At 44.8% G+C, this 20,866-nt stretch overlaps 1 protein-coding gene across 3 annotated transcripts in view; it reads right to left on the reverse strand.

Moving 5' to 3' along the window:
• OSMR (oncostatin M receptor) overlaps positions 1-20,866 on the reverse strand; it is a 178,700-nt gene that overhangs the window by 32,741 nt on the left and 125,093 nt on the right. For all 3 annotated transcript variants that reach the window (XM_029578388.1, XM_029578398.1, XM_029578406.1), the window contains 2 exons: positions 17,561-17,746; positions 8,127-8,228 (listed from right to left, as the gene is read on the reverse strand). In XM_029578388.1, coding sequence (XP_029434248.1) covers positions 8,127-8,228; positions 17,561-17,746 — 288 coding nt within the window. The remainder of the gene's footprint in view (positions 1-8,126; positions 8,229-17,560; positions 17,747-20,866) is intronic.

Below are 20,866 nucleotides of genomic sequence, written 5' to 3' on the forward strand. Positions count from 1 at the left end.
GCTCACAGATCCTGTACTGACTTTCGTTACTAATGCTACTGCCGCTTGCCTTTGGACGGACCATGAAGGGAAAAGTGGGTTATGTATACACAGGACAGTGGAGGTTGCCATGCTACTCTCACCTCACCCACTACTGAACCTACCAAAGATAAAAATGTTGCCCCTATCATTAGCCTGCCCTTTCTTCTCACCAGTTATCATCCACTTTTGGTCTGGGGGCCCAAAGGAAAATGTTGCCATTGACTTTGGCCAAGGTTGATGTTTTGAGGAGGGGCTGTTTGACGGGAGGATCAGATGCAGGAAGTGTTTGAGTATTGGCTTATCAGGAGAGGGGGGAATGACAGAAGACCCTGGGGTATGCAAGAGAGGAGTTGGGGATGAAAGGGTATCAACTGGGGGGGGAAGATAAGAGAGAAGATTTGGAGGGGAGGCAAAAAGTAAGAGGGATGAAGAACAGAATGAGAGGGAGGGGATGACAGAAGATCAATTGGGGGTTATAAAAATGGCTTGAAGATGAAAGAGGTTCAGCAGGGAGGCTGCAAAAGGGCTGGAAGGGGTGAGAAAAAGAATGGGCTAAGAAGGTGAGAAGAGCTGGGGATATAAGATGGAACCATCTGGAGGTTGAGAGAAGATGTCCTCTGGAGGGGAATGAAGGTTCAGAGAAAGGATGACTGGAGAGGGTAGGGGTTGAGAGAGGGGGTCAGTTAAAGTGCAGGGAGGGTGAGAATGGTGTGATTGTTGGAGGTGAACCACACCCTTGCTAATATGCAGGCCGATACAGTACTGTTGACCCGCGTTTGGACGCGCGTTTTCGATGCGTTAGCTTTACCCCTTAATCAGTAAGGGGTAATAGCGCGTCAAAAACACACGTCTAACCCCCCCCCTCCCCCGAAACTAATAGCACCCGCAACATGCAAATGCATGTTGATGGCTCTATTAGTTATTCCCGCGCGATTCAGTACATAAAATGTGCGGCCAAACCGCACATTTTACTTTCAGAAATTAGCGCCTACCCAGAGGTAGGCGTTAATTTCTGCCGGCACCGGGAAAGTGCTCAGAAAAGCAGTAAAAACTGTTTTTCTGTGCATCCTCCGACTTAATATCATGGTGATATTAAGTCGGAGGTCCCAAAAGTTAAAAATAATCAAAAATAAAAAAAATTTAAAAAAAATTTAAAATTGGCCCACGGCTTGCGGGTTGAAACCTGGACGCTCAATTTTGCCGGTGTCTGGTTTCCAAACCCGTGTCTGTCAGCGGGTTTGAGAACCTACGCCGGCAAAATTGAGCGTCGGCTGTCAAACTCGCTGACAGCGGCCGCTCCTGTCCAAAAAGAGGCGCTAGGGACACGCTAGTGTCCCTAGCGCCTCTTTTTACCGTGGGCCCTAATTTGAATACATTTTTTTTCTGAATCACGCGCACAGGAGAGCGGGCACTCGCCCGCTCTCCCCCAATTTTTACTGTATCGGCCTGAAGGTTTGGTCATCCTCTGGGGTCACGCTGGCTAAAGGTTTGGGAAGCCCTGGCTAAGAGTTATCAGGTAACACTGGCTTTTCATTCTTCCTTTTGGATTAATAATAATGTTGAACTAGTACATTAACAATCATCCCTAACCTATGTCTATACTGAAAACTGTATTACAAAATAATTGTATCATATGCATACGACTAGGATGGTAAATGTGTGCATTTTCATGTTCTCATATAATCCTATCCTTTGGAGGTGAGGTTATATTATTTCTAAGTGTTTGATTGTAAAAGTGACTAATGCTCATAAAACTCTGCTTTCTGTTTGTGAGTGGTGTGTTAAAAGTCAATCAGGGGCTGTGCATGTAAAGTGTACATGAAGCCCGGTATTGTTACTCGCACTGAATGGAGGCTTTCTAGGGGGCAGCGCTGCGACTTGCATGCATGCTTTTAGACTTTAAAACATATGCGCATAAGTTGCCCACTTACCCCACACAAGTCAGGCTCTACTTGAAGCAGGTGTAAAGGAAAATTAGTTCTTACCTGGTAATTTTCGTTCCTGTAGTACCAAGGATCAGTCCAGACTGCTGGGTTATGCCTCCCTTCTAGCAGATGGAGTCAGAGAGAAACTGAAAAGGCACCTCCCATATACCCTGGTGTGCCACCTGCGGTCCCTCAGTATAATCGATATCAAAGCAGAATGAATATAATAGAATATATGGTAACAACCAATGACTAGATCAATGTGAACAACAACCCTTAACACCAACAACTTCTGAACCAAATATGAACTGTAGATAAAAGATCGATGTGAGATGTGTCAAGATGCTCTGATAAAAATCTGTAAGAGAGAAAAACAAACAGAATCAGACTAGCAGGACTCATACACTGTGGGCGGGCATCTGGACTGATCCGTGTTACTACAGGAACGAAAATTACCAGGTAAGAACTAATTTTCCTTTCCCTGTACGTACCAGGATCAGTCCAGACTGATGGGATGTTCCCAAGCTTCCCTAAATGGGGTGGACCTCGAGATTCCCGCTCTAAGCACACTGCTGCCAAACGAATCCACCTTCGGATCCCGAACATCCAAACGGTAATGCTTGGCAAACGTGTGCAAAGATTTCCATGTAGCTGCCCTGCAAATCTCCTGGGGCGATACACAGTCACTCTCCACCCAGGAAGCCGCTTGTGAGCAAAGAGAATGAGCCTTAAGCCCCTCCGGGACAGTACGCCCTTGACCAATGTAAGCTGCAGCAATAGCGCTTTTCAACCAGCGGGCAATGGTAGTTTTAGAAGCTTTAGACCCTTTCTTCGGACCATTCCACAGAACAAATAGATGGTCAGAGAGCCTAAAAGGATTGGTAACCTCCAAGTACTGCAGGAGGACCCTTCGAACATCCAACCTCCTAAGATCTTTCTGCCGAGGATCGTGCCTATCCTCATCCGAGAAAGCCGGCAACTCTACTGTCTGGTTGACATGAAAGGTCGAAACTACCTTAGGCAAAAAGGAAGGAATGGCTCCCTACAAGACAACGCCTGTAGCTCGGAAATTCGCCTAGCTGAGCAGATAGCCACCAGAAACACCATTTTAAGTGTTAAATCCTTCAGTGTAGATCTCTTTAAAGGCTCAAAAGGAGAACTACACAGACCACGAAGGACAAAATTCAGATTCCAAGACTGACAGATAGACCGTACCGGTGGCCTTAGGTGTTTGATCCCCTTCAAGTACCTGGCCACGTCCGGGTGAAGGGCGAGGGAAGCACAGTCAACCTTACAGCGAAAACAGCCCAAGGCTGCTATCTGTACTTGAAACGAGTTGTTTGACAATCCTTTCTTTAGACTGTTCTGTAAGAAGCCAAGAATATGACCAATGGTGGCCTGTCGTGGGGTCACATTCAACCCTCGACACCACGAGTCAAACACCTTCCAAACCCTAACATAGGTGACTGAAGTAGAGGTTTTACGAGCGTATAGGAGAATAGTGATAACCGCCTCCGAATAACCCTTCTTTCTCAATTGCTGCCTCTCATAAGCCAAGCCGCTAGACAAAAGCGATCGGCCTGATCGAAAAATACTGGGCACTGCCGAAGCAGTTGAGGCAGATCACAGAGACATAAAGGACAGTCCAGCGCTAGGTTGATCAGATCCGCGAACCACGGCCTCCTTGGCCACTGGGGCTACCAGAATGATGTGTCCCGTGTGGGATTCAATCCTGCACAAGATTTTCCCCACCAGCGGCCATGGAGGAAACACATAAAGAAGAATGTGTGTGGGCCAAGGAAAAACCAGAGCATCCACACCTTCCGAGCCATGCTCCCTTCTGTGACTGAAGAAGTGCGCTGCTTTTGCATTGAGGTGAGTCGCCATCAAGTCTAATCTGGGGGTCCCCCACCTTCGGATGATAAGCTGTAGCGCCTCGTTCGACAGTTCCCACTCTCTGGGATTTAGCTGTTGACGACTGAGAAAATCCGCTTGAACATTGTCAACCCCGGCTATGTGAGATGCCACTATTTGAGACAGGTGTCGCTCCGCCCAATCCATCAACCGGCTTGCCTCAGAGGCCACCAGACGACTCTTTGTGCCCCCTTGTCGGTTTATGTAAGCTACCGTGGTTGCATTGTCGGAAAGAACCCGAACTGCCCGGTGTTGAACCAGCGGAAGTGGTGAAGCACCAAACGAACCGCCCTGGTTTCCAAGCGATTGATGGTCCACTTGGACTGTGGCAGCATCCAGAGGCCCTGCACGGACTGCGACTGACAAACTGCCCCCCAACCCGTCAGGCTGGCATCTGTCGTCAGGATGATCCATTGAGGGGGCTCCAGGTCCACACCCTTGAGCAAATCAACCACCAGTCCAGGCTGGACCTGGCCGGCTCGAGGAGTGGTAATGGTATCTGAAACTCTTCCGATTTGGATCCCAACGAGAAAGTAGTGCCATTTGCAAAGGATGCATATGAGCAAAGGCCCATGGAACTAGCTCCAGTGTGGATGTCATATAACCAAGAACCTGCAAATAATCCTACACCATGGGTAAAGGAAGAGCTAACAGACGACGAACCTGAGACATTAGTCACTCCATCCTCCCCTGTGGTAGAAAGACCTTGCCCAAGCTGGTGTCGAAACGTGCCCCCAGAAATTCCAATCTCTGGGAGGGCACCAGCTGGCTCTTGGAGTAGACGACACCCAGCCGAGAGAATCCAGACGGTGCAAAATTGACACTACTGCATCCTGGCAAAGTAGCCGTGATTTCGCTCGGATGAGCCAATCGTCCAAGTAGGGTTGTACCAAAATGCCTTCCTTGCGAAGGCTCGCCGCTACCACCACCATGACCTTTGTGAAGACCCTCGGTGCCGTCGCCAGTCCGAATGGCAGAGCTCAGAACTGGTAATGTTTCCCCAGTATCATGAACCTGAGAAACCGCTGATGAAAGTCTCAAATCCCTATGTGGAGATATGCTTCTGTGAGGTCCAAAGAGGCCACAAATTTGCCTTTGTGGACGGCCGCAATGACTGATCTCAACGTCTCCATCCGGAAGCGTGGAATGCGCAAAGTCCTGTTTACCTGCTTCAAGTCCAATATCGGACGGAAAGTGCCCTCCTTCTTGGGCACGATGAAGTAGATGGAATAACGACTGGTCCTCTGCTCAGCCAGGGGAAATGGAAAAATGGCTCCCAGGGCCTGTAAACAAGTCAGTGTTTCAAGATCACGTGTTGTTTTGTCGAAGAACCACTGGGAGAAATGAACAAGTTGCGGAGGGGCCACGCAAAATCCAAAGCGCAGCCGTGATTTATAATATCGAGGACCCACTAGTCTGAGGTGATCCTGGCCCATTCCTCCCAAAAGTGGAAGAGACGTCCCCCGACTTCCAGAACTGAGGGATGGGCCAGCGTCCCTTCATTGGGACAGCTTATTGTTGGCAAAGGCATGCGAGGCGCCCGATCTCTGAGGCTGCCTGCCACGAAAGGAATGGGTCCACCCTTGAGATCTTGTGGGTGGCTGTCGTGCAGTGCAAGAGGAAGCGCCCCTCCCTGAGTGGAAGTGGCGTTGTCCATGGAAGCGGCCACGAAACGATCCGGAAGAACGAAAGAACCTGGGCTTGTCCTCCGGTAACTTATAGACCTTGTTCTCCCCCAAAGAGCGAACCAGCTGTTCCAATTTGTCGCCAAATAAGAGCTTGCCCTGAAAAGGAAAGGCACCCAATTGCAACTTAGAGGAGGCGTCTGCCGTCCAATTACGTAGCCAGAGAAGCCGCCTTGCTGAAACTGCAGAAGCCATAGTATGGGCCGAAGTGCGGAGGAGATCATACAAAGCATCCGCGGTATAAGCTACCGCCGATTCCATGCGGTTTGCTTGTTCTGCTTCTTCTGGAGGAAGATCCTGAGCCGTGAGCATCTGTTGAACCCAGCGTAAGGTAGTTCTCTGCATCATACTGCTGCAAACCGCAGTGAGCACTCCTAATGCTGAAACTTCAAAAATGCACTTGAGCAAAACTTCCAGCTTCTGATCCTGAAGATCCTTGAGCGCCATGCCGCCCGTAACAGGAATGGTGGTATGCTTAGCAATGGCTGTGACCGCCGAGTCCACCTTGGGAATCTTAAGGAGCTCCAAGGACTCTCCCTCCACTGGATCCGCTCCACCCACATCATCACCCAGGTCCTGAGTGTTAGGGTCTTGAGAAGCAAGATCCGTAGCAGAGGCCAGAATAAGGGGACCAGAACTTTGGACAATAACAGCCGTTCCCGATCTGGAGCTGTCATGGAATGCTGGGCCCTTCAAAATCTTAGGAGGGACAGGAGACCGATTTTCCCAGTCAGATTCTGCCTCCATATAAGCCTTATGGAGAAGCAGAACAAATTGAGAAGAAAAGGGGTGAGGTCTCTTTGAGGGCCCCCCCGCTGGAAAAAATTGCGGGAGACCTGAGTCCCACTGAAAAATCACGGTATCCCTGAGGGCTGAGAGGCGGCGGTGACAAGGGAGGGAAATCTTCACCCTTCCCCATAGAAACTGCATCAGTATCGGGCCGATCCAAGATGGCCACCGCCAGCTCCGATGGAGGCAAAATGGCCACCTCCTCAGACATCAGGAGCCTGCTCAGTCCCTGACTGAGGGAGCGAAACAGTTTTAGGTCCCCTCTGGCGTGGCAGGGCCCCTCCCCTGCCCGAAATCGGCCACCGTGAAGGCCCCTCGCCCCCGGGAATGCACTGGGATCATAGGCCTTCGCGGGAGAGCCGGAAGCCCGGCTCCCCACATGCCGTACAAACGGCCCCCCGCGGCATCACCGATAGGCGCGAAACAGCGTGAAAATCTGTCGGGTGGCAGGCCACCCCGTCCGGAGGCCCTAGTGAGCACGAAAGGCACGAGGTAAATAGATCGTAGTGAGTAAAAATAATCGCTGTCCAGCAAAACTGTTTTTTTTTTTGTTTTTTTTTTTAAGAAAAACTTTACTGAGCAAACAGAAGTGTGGAGCCTGCAGAGGAATAAAACCTCTCTGAAATGACAACCTCTGAGGAATGCAGCATCTCTGGAGGCGAGGTGGAGAGTGACCGGCCCACCGATGAATCCTCTCCCTACTACTCACTGGGCAGGGGACCAAGAGTACTCCGGAAATAGGCTAAAGGGCAATGCCCTGCTGGCCTGCCAGGGCTCCTATTTTCCCTTTTTTTTTTTTTTTTTTTTACAGAAAAATTGATCTAGTCAGAGGATTCCCCATAAATAAATCAAACCTGACATCAAAAGGATAGAGAAAACCTTCCCAATTTGAAGATGATCAGGACCGCAGGTTATGCACTCTCAATCTGCTGGAATCAGAGAAATACTGAAGGACCCCAGGTGGCACACCAGGGTATATGGTAGGTGCCTTTTCAGTTTCTCTCTGACTCCATCTGCTTGAAGGGAGGCATAACCCAGCACGTACAGGGAGGCATAATCCTGGTACGTACAGGGAACATTATATGAAGTAATTTGTGCATGCACTCAGACTATTACCCAAGGAATTTCAAAGTAAACTTAAGCTTGTAAGGTCACTTTGAAAATACTCAGTAAAGTCTGTGTCTACAGTGTATACGCAGACTTTACCGCTCTGTGGGCTGTTATAAAAGTTACCCTCACTATTGTTACTTTTCTGCCTCAACTCCGCCTTTGCAAGACAACCCTAATGAAAGCAGAGTGATGAACTTGTCACTGGTCAAGGCTGTACACAGCTCATAAAGCACAAAGCTCATGAAGACCCTTCGATTTCTCATTCAGGCTCCTGCTTCTCTAGCCAGACATGTTGAAAATTGATGTAGTGTCTTCCAGCCAAAGAGCCTTTCTGAACATGTCTACCAGTGCCTGTTCTCTTAGCTTTAGGAGGCAACTGCAGTATTTGACTGAAGGTATAGCAGAAATAAGGAAATATGCTGGAGACTGTGCAAGGAATGTCCGTGAAGAAAGTCATAGAAGAAAGGGGAAAAAGGGTAACATAGGAACATGTGAACAAAATAGAACCAAATAGAAAATACTCAATTTGAGAGGGAAGAAAAGCTTAACATGAGGTTCCAGCTACTGGTTAATGGAAACATAATGGCAGAAAAGTTCAAATATACTGCTCCCTACCTTCTCAAAGAACTATTCTGCAAGTAATGTAATTTAAATGTGTAATATAAAATGTTTTATAGCATACCTAGCTCTTTCGTATATCCTGTCTTCTTCTCTAGTAAATGAGCTCCATCAGCTTTAGATGTATAAATTTGGAAATTGTAGCGCACTCCAGGTTGAAAGGCAGCTATACAATAAAAAGATATATTTATAAAGAAAAGACCAGCAGCTCAGTATAGTGCACCAATATATTCTTTTTCTGTAAAACCATATAAAGGGCCACATCTGACGTGCAAAGCATGGAAGACAGAAGAAAGATGCAAATTAGTCAGCATCAGCCATCAAGAGAGGTGGTGGCAGCAGTGGCTCTTGTGACTCCAACTCTGAATTATGAGACGAGCAGAATCCTGAGACAGGATTGCACACACCAGGTTCCAAGTTATAGTAACCTCATTCCTTCTTCCCTTTGGAAGTTTTCAAACGTGCATACTGTTATACCCCACTGTTTTAACAATGTTTATGCACCACATTTATATCGGTCCAATGAAAGAAATCACAACTTCCCAGGAATCCTACATATTTATCGTTGTTAGAGCTTAGTTACAAACCTTAACGAAGCCATATTCACTTCAGATCTTCGAGGGCCACAAACTACTCTGGTTTTTGGGGTTTTTTGGGTTTTTTTAAAATTATCCACAATGAATATATAGCTGATATATTTGAATCAAAATATGTAAATATTTTAGTTACTCTACAAATCAGGTCTGGCTGCAGCCCTCAAAAGACTGTAGTGAGTACCCTTGATTTAATTTATTAATTTATTTATTTAACGTTTTTTTATATACCAACATTCGTTTGCACATCACATCGGTGTTGCGTCCGTCTGTCTCAAATGGCTTCGACCCTTGTGCCTCACCTTCTTCTTTGCTCTCTCTGCTAGCCTTGGGAAGATGGCTACCGCTGAATCTGCAAACTGCATTCTCCGGCGTCCCCGGAACGGCTATGGCACAGGCTCACGCCATGTTTCTCCTAAGGGCCTCCTAGGGTGCACACACGCACGCCACCCACATCTTTATCTAAGTCATGGCGGGAACCTCGGGGAGTCCCCCTCAAGTGACGTCACGCCATCTGGGTATTTAGCCTACGCTTGTTTGCTAGCTCGTTGAATTAGCAAGGATTGGACTCGTCCGGTCTAAGCTACTCTGCCGCTTCCGTGCTGCCGCTGGAAGCTCTCTCTGCCCTTTGGGGTATTCTCTAACCTGGGTACCCACTCCTCGGGGGCCCTCTGCTTTCTTTCAGGTGCCTTACTGGGATCAGGTACTCTCTCCTCGAGGGCCTGCTCTCCCTGCATCGGTGCCTGTTACCATCTACTTCTGCCTGGTGGAATCATCAACCTTACAGCTACCATCTAGTGACTAATCTAATTCTCAGTCTGTCTCATCTACAGCTCTGCCGTGCTGGGAAACCTACACCTGGATATCCCTATATCATCTTGGTGAGACGGGTTCCCTCTGCCGAGGGTCCCTGGACTGCTACCTCTGGATCACCTCACTACTGCCACCTCTGGTGCTATACATCAGCTGTACAATAAGACAAAACTGTGTTTGTGTGCCTGAGTCTAGCCCAGTACTGTGGCTCCCCATGGGGCTCCTCCCCGTGGGTGTGGTCACCTTCCACAGTACCCAAGAATCCATTCAAACACCTCGAAACCATAACAATCGGTTCACATGGAACTATTGTAATAAGGTAAGAGAATTACATGGAACTGAAAGAATAATAACAATAGCAGAATTAACGGAATAACAGGAAGAGACTAATAATATTAACAAAATTAAAAGTAAATCAGCAGAGGGAATATAATACAGAATCCATTAGTGTCGGTTGCTTCAGGAAAGGCATGAGTTGATCAATGGGAGATAATAAATTAAGGGAGTAAAACACATCTAGGGGTATATGAGCAGATGAGCTAATGGAAATAGGTATGTAAGGCTCCTAAAAGAATATATGGACAGAAGTGTTAAAGGAAGAGGGTGTGGAAATATTGAGATAATGAGGGCGGGGAAAATGGGAATAAGAGGGATTATGTAAATGCTTGTTTAAAAACCTGGCTCTTCAGTTTGTTTTTTTTAATTTCTGGGTGCACTGTTCTTGACGCAGATCAGGGGGCATGGAATTCCAGATTGAGGGACCTGCAATGGATAGTGCACGTTCCTTCGTGGAGATAAGATGAGTAAGTTTAGGAGAGGGTGTGTGTAGGATTCCTTTGTAGGAGGATCTGGTAGGTCTGTTAGCGGTGTGGAATTGTATGGAGTCGCTTAGCCAGAGCATGCTCTGGTTGTGTAGGGTTTTATGTATGATTGTGAGCATTTTGTAGATGATTCAGAAAGTGATTGGGAGCCAGTGGAGATCTCTGAGAGTAGGGGATGATTTGATTTTTTTTGCGGGTATTTGTAAGGATTCTAGCAGCAGAATTTTGTAGCATTTGGAGCGGTTTAATAGTGGCTTTGGGTAGGCCTAGGAGTAGGGCGTTGCAGTAGTCGATTTTGGAAAATATAGTGGCTTGAAGGATTGTGTGGAAATCATTGAGGTGGAGGAGTGGTCTTAGTTTCTTTAGAGTTTTAGTTTGTAATAGTATTCTTTCATAGTAGAGCTAATGAATTTTTTTAGGTTTAGGTGGTTACCTATGGTGACGCCTAGGTCTCGTACATGCTGCGAGAAGGTTATTGAGGGGGGATAGGAGTTTAAGGTGTTGTGGTGGAGCGAAATGATAATGAGTTCAGTTTTGGTGGTATTAAGTGCGAGGTTAAGGTTAGTGAGGAGATTGTTGATCGATGAAAGAGCATTTTCCCAAGTTTTGATGGTTGGATAGAGAGTCTGTGATGAGGATAAGGATTTGGATGTTGTCCGCATAAATGAAGTGAGTGAGGCCTAAGTCGGAGAGTAGTTGGCAGATGGGTAGCAGGTAAATATTGAAGAGGGTAGAGGAAAGCGAGGCGCCTTGGGGAACGCCTCTGGATAGGTTGATAGCTTTGGATTCACTGTTGCCTATTCTGACCTTGTAGTGTCTGCAGTCTAGGTACGATTTAACCAGTGCAGGGGGGTTCCTGAGATGCCAATTTCAGTGAGACTGTTTAATAGAATGTTGTGGCTTATAGTGTGGAAGGCAGAGGATATGTCTAGCAAAGCAAGTAAGTATGAATGGCCCTTGTCTAAACCTATTAGGATGGAGTCTGTGAGTGAGATTAGAAGGGTCTCAGTACTGAAGAATTTGTGGAAGCCAAATTGTGATGGGAAAAGGATTTTATGTTATTCTAGGTGGTCAGAGAGCTGGAGGTTTACTACTTTTTCGAGAACTTTTGCAAGGAAGGGTAGGTTTGAGATAGGCCAAAAGTTAGCGGGGTCAGTTGGGTCGAGATTTGGTTTCTTAAGTATGGGTTTGACTATGGCTTGTTTTAAGGAAGCAGGAACTTTTCCGAGGGTGAGAGAGCAGTTGACGATATGGACTAGGGGTTGGGCTATTATATTTGGGATGGACAAGAGGGATTTGGTGGTAATAGTATCGGATGGGTGCAGTGCAGGCTTCATTTTCTTTAATATTGATTCTATCTCAGAGGATGAAGTAGAATGAAAGGAGTTCAGGGTTGCGTGAGGGTTTATAGGGAGGGGCTTGGTAGGCAGAGTAGTTGGAGGAAAACATAGCATAAGTTTGGAGATTTTGTCATTGAAAAAAAGCGTGCGAGGTCATCACACTTTGTGTATCTTCATCAGGAATGGGAGGGGGGAATTTTTGTGAGATCGGAGACGTATGCGAAAAGGGCTTTGGCATTGCATTGTAAGTTGTGGATTCTAAGGGCATAGAAATCGCTTTTTGTTTTGAGGATAGTCGTACGGTAGATGTGCAGGGATGATCTGTATATTGCAAGTGTGGAGGGGGAGGGATCTTTGCACAGTTTCTTTTCGTTGCCCCTTAGGACATGCTTAAGTTTTTTCAGTTCGGGAGAATACCATGGTTTTTTAGTGTTGCTAGAGGGGTTTAGTTCTTTTGTAGAGATGTGAATCGGAACCGGAATCTGATCAGTTCCGGTTCCGATCCAAATCTTAAAATTTTTATCGCCCAGCCCAATTTGAGTTTTGATTATCGGCTGCGCCCGATCCAGTAATCAAAAAACCTTCCCCCACCCTCCCGAACCCCCAAAAAAGGTTTTAAAATTACCTGGTGGTCCAGCCGGAGCGCGATCTCCCGCTCTCAGGCCATCGGCTGCATTAATAAAAATGGCACCGATGGCCCTTTGCCCTTACCATGTGACAGGGCAAAGGTAGCGCCGGCGCCATTTTGAATACTGGCAATACGGCCTGAGTGCAGGAGATCGCTCCCGGACCCCCGCTGAACCCCCAGAGACTTTTGGCCAGCTTGGGGGGGCCTCCTGACCCCCACAAGACTTGCCAAAAGTCCAGCGGGGGTCCGGGAGCGACCTCCTGCACTCGGGCCGTATTGCCAGTATTCAAAATGGTGCCGGCGCTACCTTTGCCCTCACTATGTCATAGGGGCCGACGGACATAGCTGGCCAAACGTCCCTGGGGGTCCAGCGCCGGCCATCCAGTGCTCCTACCATGTGACAGGGGCCGGCCAATGGCACGGATACCCTGTCAAATGGTAATTTATTTATTTATAGATTCTTATATACCGCGGTACGTATAATCATACATCACCTCGGTTCACAGTGAAACAATAAATTAGCAACAGGCTTTACATATAACAGGTTAAACAGTAGAACATAAAACGGCTACAGGCTTTACAAATATAACGGTTTCCAGTGTAACATGCTAACTTCGTTGAGTATAATAACCATAATATATTAATATTCAAAAATTACGCAGGCGCATTTAACTGTCAAAGAAAATCCAAAGTCCCATTATAGTCAATAAGCGGCAATTAAATAATCTAGGGGGTAGTGATACACAGAAGGAGAAAAAACATATGGGGAGAAGCGACACATGGAGAACAAAATGTAGACACATGGATAACATATGGGAAGAAGAGCCACATGGAGCAGATAAGTAATAATAATAATACAGGATGGTTAAAATTTATAATAAGTAATGGAGCAGATAAGTAATATTAATAATACAGGATGGTTGAATTTCAGTTAAGATGTTGATCATTGTGAGAAGGCTCGTTCAAACAACCATGTTTTGAGGTTTTGTTTGAAAGTTTTGTGGCAGGATTCCAGACGCAGGTCCAAAGGCATATTGTTCCAGATATTGATACCAGCTATGAAGAATGATCTGTCTCTAGTGGATACGTGTTTGATGTGTTTTAGAGGATGAGCGGCTAATTTAGCTTGGTGAATATTTCTAATTGGTCTGTTGGATGTGCGAAATATAAACTGATCAGAAAACCATTGCATCTCTTGGTTGTGGATTGATTTGTGGATGAGTGAGAGTACTTTAAAAGTTATTCTGTGGGATACAGGAAGCCAAAGAAGGAACATGAGCGCTGGTGTGATGTGTTCATGTCGTCGAGTGTTAGTAATTAATCGAGCAGCCGCATTCTGCAACATCTGTAATGGTTGAATTGTGTTTTTTGGGAGACCCAGGAGTAGTGCGTTACAGTAATCAATTTTTGGTAGAATTGTGGCTTGTAACACAGTCCGGAAGTCCTGTGAATGTAATAGCGGTTTAATTCTTTTCAGTGTATGTAAGTTAAAGAAGCCACTCTTAATTGTAGTCGAGATGAAGTTTTTTCAAGGAAAAGTGATTGTCGATCATGACCCCAAGGCTGCGGACATGCTTCAAATTAGAATGGTCTGATGTTGAGTTAGATGAAGGTGAATTGTTAGAGGTGGTGTTCTTGTTTGGCGTTATGATGAGGAGTTCAGTCTTGTTTGTGTTGATTGCAAGAACGTTTTCCATGAGTAGATTTTTTATTTCAGCAAGTGCTGAATCCCAGGTTTTCATGGCATTAGAAAGTGAATCATTGATGGGGATGATGATCTGTACGTCATCGGCATATATGAAATGACGGAGGTTCAGTTTCATCAGTAGTTTACAGAGAGGAGCTAGATACACGTTGAAAAGCGTTGATGAAAGGGAGGACCCTTGTGGGACACCTTGGGATAGATTTCTAGGTTTTGAGGTTTGTTGTCCCATGTTGACACTGTATGTCCTATCTTTCAGGAAAGATTGTATCCAGGATAATGCCGTTCCGGTGATGCCAATTTGTGAGAGTAGAGAGAGAAGGGTTATGTGGTTGACAGTATCAAATGCCGAAGAGATATCAAGTAGTGCCAGTAGATAAGAGTGACCAGTGTCAAGGGATTTTAGAATGGCGTCTGAGAGTGACACAAGCAGGGTTTCGGTGCTATGGTTCTTCCGGAATCCGTATTGTGACGGGAAGAGTAATTGATTTTCATCTAGAAAGTCGGTCAGTTGTTTGTTTATGACTTTTTCTAGGATTTTTGACAATAACGGGAGGTTCGATACTGGTCGATAATTAGCTGGTTCAGCGGGATCCAGGTCAGCTTTTTTAAGGGTAGGCTTTATTATTGCATGTTTAAGTTGCGTGGGAAAAACTCCCTCAGTAATGGATTTGTTGATAATGTTAGAAATCGCAGGGGCGATTCTAGCAGGAATGGCAAGGAGTGTTTTTGTTGGCATTATATCAATAGGGTGTAATGGTAAGGGCAAAGGGCCATCGGCACCATTTTTATTAGTGGCAGCCGATGGCCTGAGAGCGGGAGATCGCTCCCCGCGCCCCCGCTGGACCACCAGGTAATTTAAAACATTTTGGGGGGGGTTCGGGAGGGTGGAGGATTTGTTTTAAAGGGTCGGGGTGGGTTTAGGGGTTGTTCTGGTGTGCCGGTTTTCCCGCCCTCCCCCCTCCCCTGATTTACGATTTTTCACGATAAATCGGGGGAATTTCTATTATATCGCGACTCTAACGATTTTTGACGATTTAAAAAATATCTGATGATTTTTTTAAATCATCAAAAAACGATTCACATCCCTATTCTTTTGTAGTTAGAGGGCAGAAGGTGTCCGCAATGTTGCTGGTGAGCTCATTCCAAGAGGAGAGTGCTGATTCTGCATCGGTTAGATCAAGTTTTCCAAGGGAGTTAGTAAGGGAAGTAATTAGGTCGTCTCTGCTGCAGGGTTTTCTGAACTGGATAGTTTTATTGTTTGTGTGATGGGGAGTGGGTTTCTTCTTTATAGATAGGGTAGGTTTTATGAGTGAGTGGTCGGACCAAGGGACAGGGGTGCAGGAGGGGGTGTCGGTAGAGAGGATGTGGGAGTTTATGAATAGTAAGACTAGAGAATGGCCTGCTTTATGAGTAGGGTCAGTTATAATTTGATTGAATCCCATAGCATTGACGGAAGATAAGAAGGCATCGCATGTAGGGGAGAGGGGGATGGAGTCTACATGGAGGTTGAAGTCCCCGAGAATAATGGCAGGAATATCCATTTCTACGTTTTCTGTTATGAATTCGATGAGGGGAGAGGGATTGTTTTCAAGGAGACCTGGGGGGCGTAGACTAAGCATATTTGTAGTTGGGGTGATTTGAAGAGACCAATTTCAAGTTTGGGTGCAGTGCTGACAGATTGGGATATAAGTTTGAGCTCTTTCTTAGCTACTAGGAGGAGACTTCCTCCTCTTTTTTTTGGTCTAAGTATGGAAAAGATGTCAAATCTGTGCGTGGACAGTTGGTTTAGGAGGACTGAATCAGTTTCTTTGAGCCAGGTTTCTGTTATTGTGCAAATGTCAGGGTTGGAATCCAGCAGGATGTCATTGAGTATAGAGTCTTTTTCACAATTGAATGCGAGTTGAAGAGTAAGAGGGAGAATGCAGTGAGTCCTAGGAGCTGTGTGAGGGGGGATAGCATGATTAGTAGTAGGGATCTTGGGTGTGAGGTAGGAATGTTTAAAAGAGTGGTTTCCTGAGTTTGTCGGTGTGGTGTTTGAGAATGGGAATAGGGAGTGCCAGCATGTTTGGTTGATGGAGGGAGTGGCTATAGCGTTGATGGTAGTGTGGTGAGGGTGGTGGAGGTAGGTAATGGTGGGGGATGATATTACAATAATCGCTGATGGGGTGGTGGAATGGCAGATTGGGCAATGAGGGAGGGAGAATACGTGTCACAAATTATTGTGGAATACCATGGAAAGTAAAATAATATTTTATACATATGGCTATAGGATACACTAGAACAAGGGTGCTGAAAATTTGGATCCTAACCACAATATTTAGGAATTGGGAAAATATTTACTTCTCTATATAGTTTACTTTTTTGTTGGTTTTCTTTGTTACCCTTCCAATTTCTTCATCAACCATACCTCAGTGAAATCTCTTCTCACTCCCCTCCATCCCTTCAGCCTCTACCTTTGCCCACCCCATGCTGTCTTGCAGCCTCTTCCCTTCCTCCTCTCCAGGTGGCAGGAGGCTACTCCGGGCTGCAGTGTTAAGTGTCAAATTTTAGGTACACTGCTGCCTGGGAATTTTCCACCCCTGCATAATATCAGTCCTCAGGTGGACATAATGTTTAGCAGGAATTAATATTAGCAATTTCAAATACTCAGCACAAAATTCAATCCAGGAACAGCTTTGTGTAAGCCTACTAGTGCCACCAGACTAAGAAGTAATAAGTATTAAATACAGCAAATATTTCAAAACAGCAAATATTGACGTTTTATAGTGTTAGGCAGTCTTTTCTTTCTAGCACAGACCTAAACTTTATGTTGTTCAAGCTCTCATCTGAACACTAACCTCAAATTCATGGGGAAGAGATGGCTTTTTCAATAGTCCATGTCAAATTGTTGGAAAGGAAGGAAGGAAAAATTAGTCCAAGGTAAAACAGAAAATTGCTCATGCACCTCCTGGATGAAATCATTTCAGCAGGAACCCAATCATTTTATCCAGTTACCCTAATTTTCAAAGACCCCCTGAGCGGGTAAGATAACCAGTGATTTTTAGCAGAGTATCTTCAGGAGAATTTTTAGCTGAAACTTCTCCTTTAGCTAGATGGACAAAATTTGTCCATCTAGATTTGGGTCTTATTTGTACGACTGGGGTTGACCAGCTAAAAGTTTAGCCAGTTAGCAGTGAACAAGTCACAGCCACCCTATTTACCCTCCTAAATACACATGGCCAGAGGGGCCGTTTAGACATTCCATCACCTAAATTGGCACGATTACATATTACTCTCAAATGCTCTCTCTGTTGCTGGTCCACTCCTCTGGAATTCCTTTCCAGTGGAACTTCGGCTATGTGACTCGGTTAAACTATTCAGAGGACTTTTAAAGACCTTTTTATTTCAATTAGCCTATATGTAATTTTATACAGTTGTATTTTTGTATATTGTTTCATTTTTATTGTATTTTTATGCTATATTGTCAAATTTTATGCACGTTTTACTGTACATCGCCTAGGTCTATTTTAGTGTTAGGCGATTAACAAATTTTAATAAATGCAAATGTAAATGGGAAAGAAATTTCAGAAACCAGCCATCCTTATGTGTAGGTTTTTACCTGACTTAATGACATCACTGAAGGTGGTGTTTTGATATTTCTTCCATTGGAAGTCACAGTACATAGACCTTGGGAAGTTGCACCATTGAACAATGTAGCCATGAACTTCACCCTTGTCTGGCTTCCAAGAAACATGAATCCCATCACCTGTGCCATTCACTCTTTCTTCTCTAATGCCTTTGATATCTAGTGGAAAAAAAACACAAGATTTTAGTAAATGTTTGGCACTACCTTAATTTCCTAGTCAATGCACAGTTGCAAATGTACTATACAATATCTATCAACATATCTCTGTCAATCAGAATGTGTTTGTTGCTCACTGGTTTATGGTTTCCTAATCTCAGGTGGGGTTAAGTAGGCATCTCATTTTCCTCTAACTCCTAATACTATGGTTTTGCATAATCTCGCCAGTTCATAATGTAGAAGGAACTAACAGAAAATGGACACATCCTAATCTCTAGTATGAAGATGGCAGACATCACACGTCACCTAGTTTGGATTTTGGAGAGTGCTGGAGAGGAGCCAGTTCTTGTAGTATATGTGGGTATCAATGACATAGAAAGGTGCAAGAGGGAGGTTCTGGAAGCCAAAATTAGGCTTTTAGGAAACAGATTGAAATCCAAAATCTCAAAAATGCTCCCAGTTCCATATATAGGACCCCAGAGGCAGGCAGGATTCTGGAATTTCAATGCATGGACATGATGCTGGCACAGGGAAGAGGGTTTTCGATATTTTAAGAACTGAGGAACATTCTGGGGATGGGCACCCTGTTAACCAGGATGGAACCTAGCCATTGGCGTCACCATTCAAAAAGAAGGCAGAGCAGCTTTTAAACTATATCATTGGCAGCGACCTTCATTTTCTATTTTTGTTTCATTTTACCTGGGAATTTCAATGTTATAATAAAAATAAAATCAGTGAAAAAGTCTTTTCTCCTGTTTATTATAACAATCTCAATTTTTCCACCGATTTATTTATTTATTGTTTGTTATAACGCTGAAATTCCCAGGAAAAATAAAATTAAAACTTGAAATGAAAGTCCCTAATCATGACAGTCACTCAGGGTTGTATGATTTAGAAAGAATATCCTCTAAGGGAGGCGGTGAATACAAGAGGAATAAGTTTAGAGGCTCCCAGATAGCTAGAGGATGGAAATAAAGAACCAGGGTAACCTGCATGAAGTGGCAGTTACAACCAGCCAGTCGTGCATTCAAGAGATCCATCTGGGTGTATCTTATAGTACTCGTATGGTTTAGTTATATGATTTTTTACACTGCTTCAACAAAAGTTGATCAAGTTCCCTCATGATGGAGTGGCACAGCGTTAGTTCTCTCTTGGGCTTCTACAGCTAGGTAGGCCCTCTGAGCACTGCAAGAAAGAATACATAAAGCTGTGAGGAAGAGGTCTGGCAATCACCTGCTTTTATGACTGGGATTAGACCTTCTTACCCTTACACCTTGCTGGGTAGACTGGATGGATGATTTTGGTCTTTATCTGTCAACATTTATTATGTTACTATATTACTATACTGGCATAACAGGAAAATTAGAATATCCCAACAGTTATGTTGTAGTAAAGACTTAAGAAGCCCAGGTGAAATTAAATAATGAGCCAATATGAATGATTCCAATATTAGCTGTATCAACTGCTAATAAGCAGGTTGTAAAAAAATGTTAATATTAAAAGCATACTTTAAATTTTTCTGTAGGTGATTGCCAGAAGTCTAAAAAATAGGATTGGAAACTTAAGAGGTCCTTATTCAGCCGCGAGGCATTCAGCTAAGTTAGCTGCATAAACTTTACTGGCTAACTTCTAGAACAGCGGTTCTCAACTGGTGTGTCCCCAAGCACTCGCAGGTGTGTCGCCACACTTCCCGGTCCCCCGCTGGCCCAGCTGCTCCCCCTGCCCCAGCAAAATGGAATGCTGATAGCCCAGGCGGAACGTGGCAGGAGAGCTGGAGTCCGTGGCACCAGCACGGTCTCTTCCTCCCGCCCCTGCGGCTCGGAAGAGGAAGTGGAGTGCAGCGGCCATGTGCGCAGGAAGAAGAGACTATGTTAGGTAAAGTGTGTGCAGCATGAGCCCAAAGAAGAGCAGCAGCGCCGGCCCAAAGAAGAGCGGTGTCGGCCTGGAGCAAAACGAAGAGCAGAGTCAGCCCCCGGGGCCGATGGGACTCCTTTCTCGATGCTGCAAGGGCTGGAAGAGGAGAAGGCTGTTGCTGCTGCTAGTTCAGTGGGGAGAGAGTGAGTGAGTGAGCGAGCACATGTGTTTGAGATCGTGTGTGTAAGTATGTGATTGAGGACCTGTGTATATGATTGAGAACCTGTATGTGTAAATGAAAGAGTATGTGTATGTATGATTAAGCGCCTGTGTGTATATATGAGAGAGAGAGTATGTGTGTAATTGTGTGATTGAGAGCCTGTGTGAGAGAGAGATTTTGTGTGTGACAGAGTGAAGAAAGTTGCCAGGAACTCCCCCCCCCCACCTCCTAATTCACAATAATCTCAGGGCACCTGCAAATCAAATGTTTCCAAGTATAGAGAACAGAGCATTTTTTTTATCCTTATTTTTAATTATTGGGTCTCTGTGTCTGCTGTTTTGAAATATTTTATTGGTGTCTAGAAATTTTTTATATGAGTTTTTAATTATTGGATATTCCATTCATCAGCTGTTTTGAAATAATCTGTTCTTTTTGTTAGTATGGTTTTACTGCTATTGATTTTATATTTCTTGATTTGTTTTATACGGACTTGTGATTTCTCTTTTTCCTTTGTTGCACTGCATACAGAGAGACTCTGGATTGTTGCGGTTTCCAGTTCAGTTTGTGTCTGCATGTTTCTATTTATGCTTTATGGTCTCTTTATTCTTTGTTAGGTGAGGGTCTGCACATATGACTGAGGTGAGGTTTTCTGCTGCATGTAGCTTCTAGGTGGGCTCTATAGCAGCCTGGCTTGTTCCATTTTCCTAATAGAAGTTTTGGAGTTGTAAGGCCTGGTTTATTTTTTTCAGTGTTCCCTTTTCTTACTGGTTACTGTTTAAGAGCTGGAAGTTGGTGCTGTTCTGGTATATGGGAAGTTTACAATTTATATAATTTATGTTCAGAAAGAATACTTTTATTTTTCCCTTCTGTCATTCTTAATAAAAGTAATATGAGGCCTTTTTTTTTTCCCACCGTAGATTATAATGAGCAGCATCTGAGAACCATCTGTCAGGTGTGTCCCAACCAAAAAATGGTTAAGAACCACTGTTCTAGAATGTGCCCATATTAAACTTAGTCAGATAAGGTTATCCAGCTAACCTTAGGAAAGT

Source organism: Rhinatrema bivittatum, chromosome 1 (genome assembly GCF_901001135.1).
Source record: "Rhinatrema bivittatum chromosome 1, aRhiBiv1.1, whole genome shotgun sequence".
Taxonomy (NCBI): domain Eukaryota; kingdom Metazoa; phylum Chordata; class Amphibia; order Gymnophiona; family Rhinatrematidae; genus Rhinatrema; species Rhinatrema bivittatum.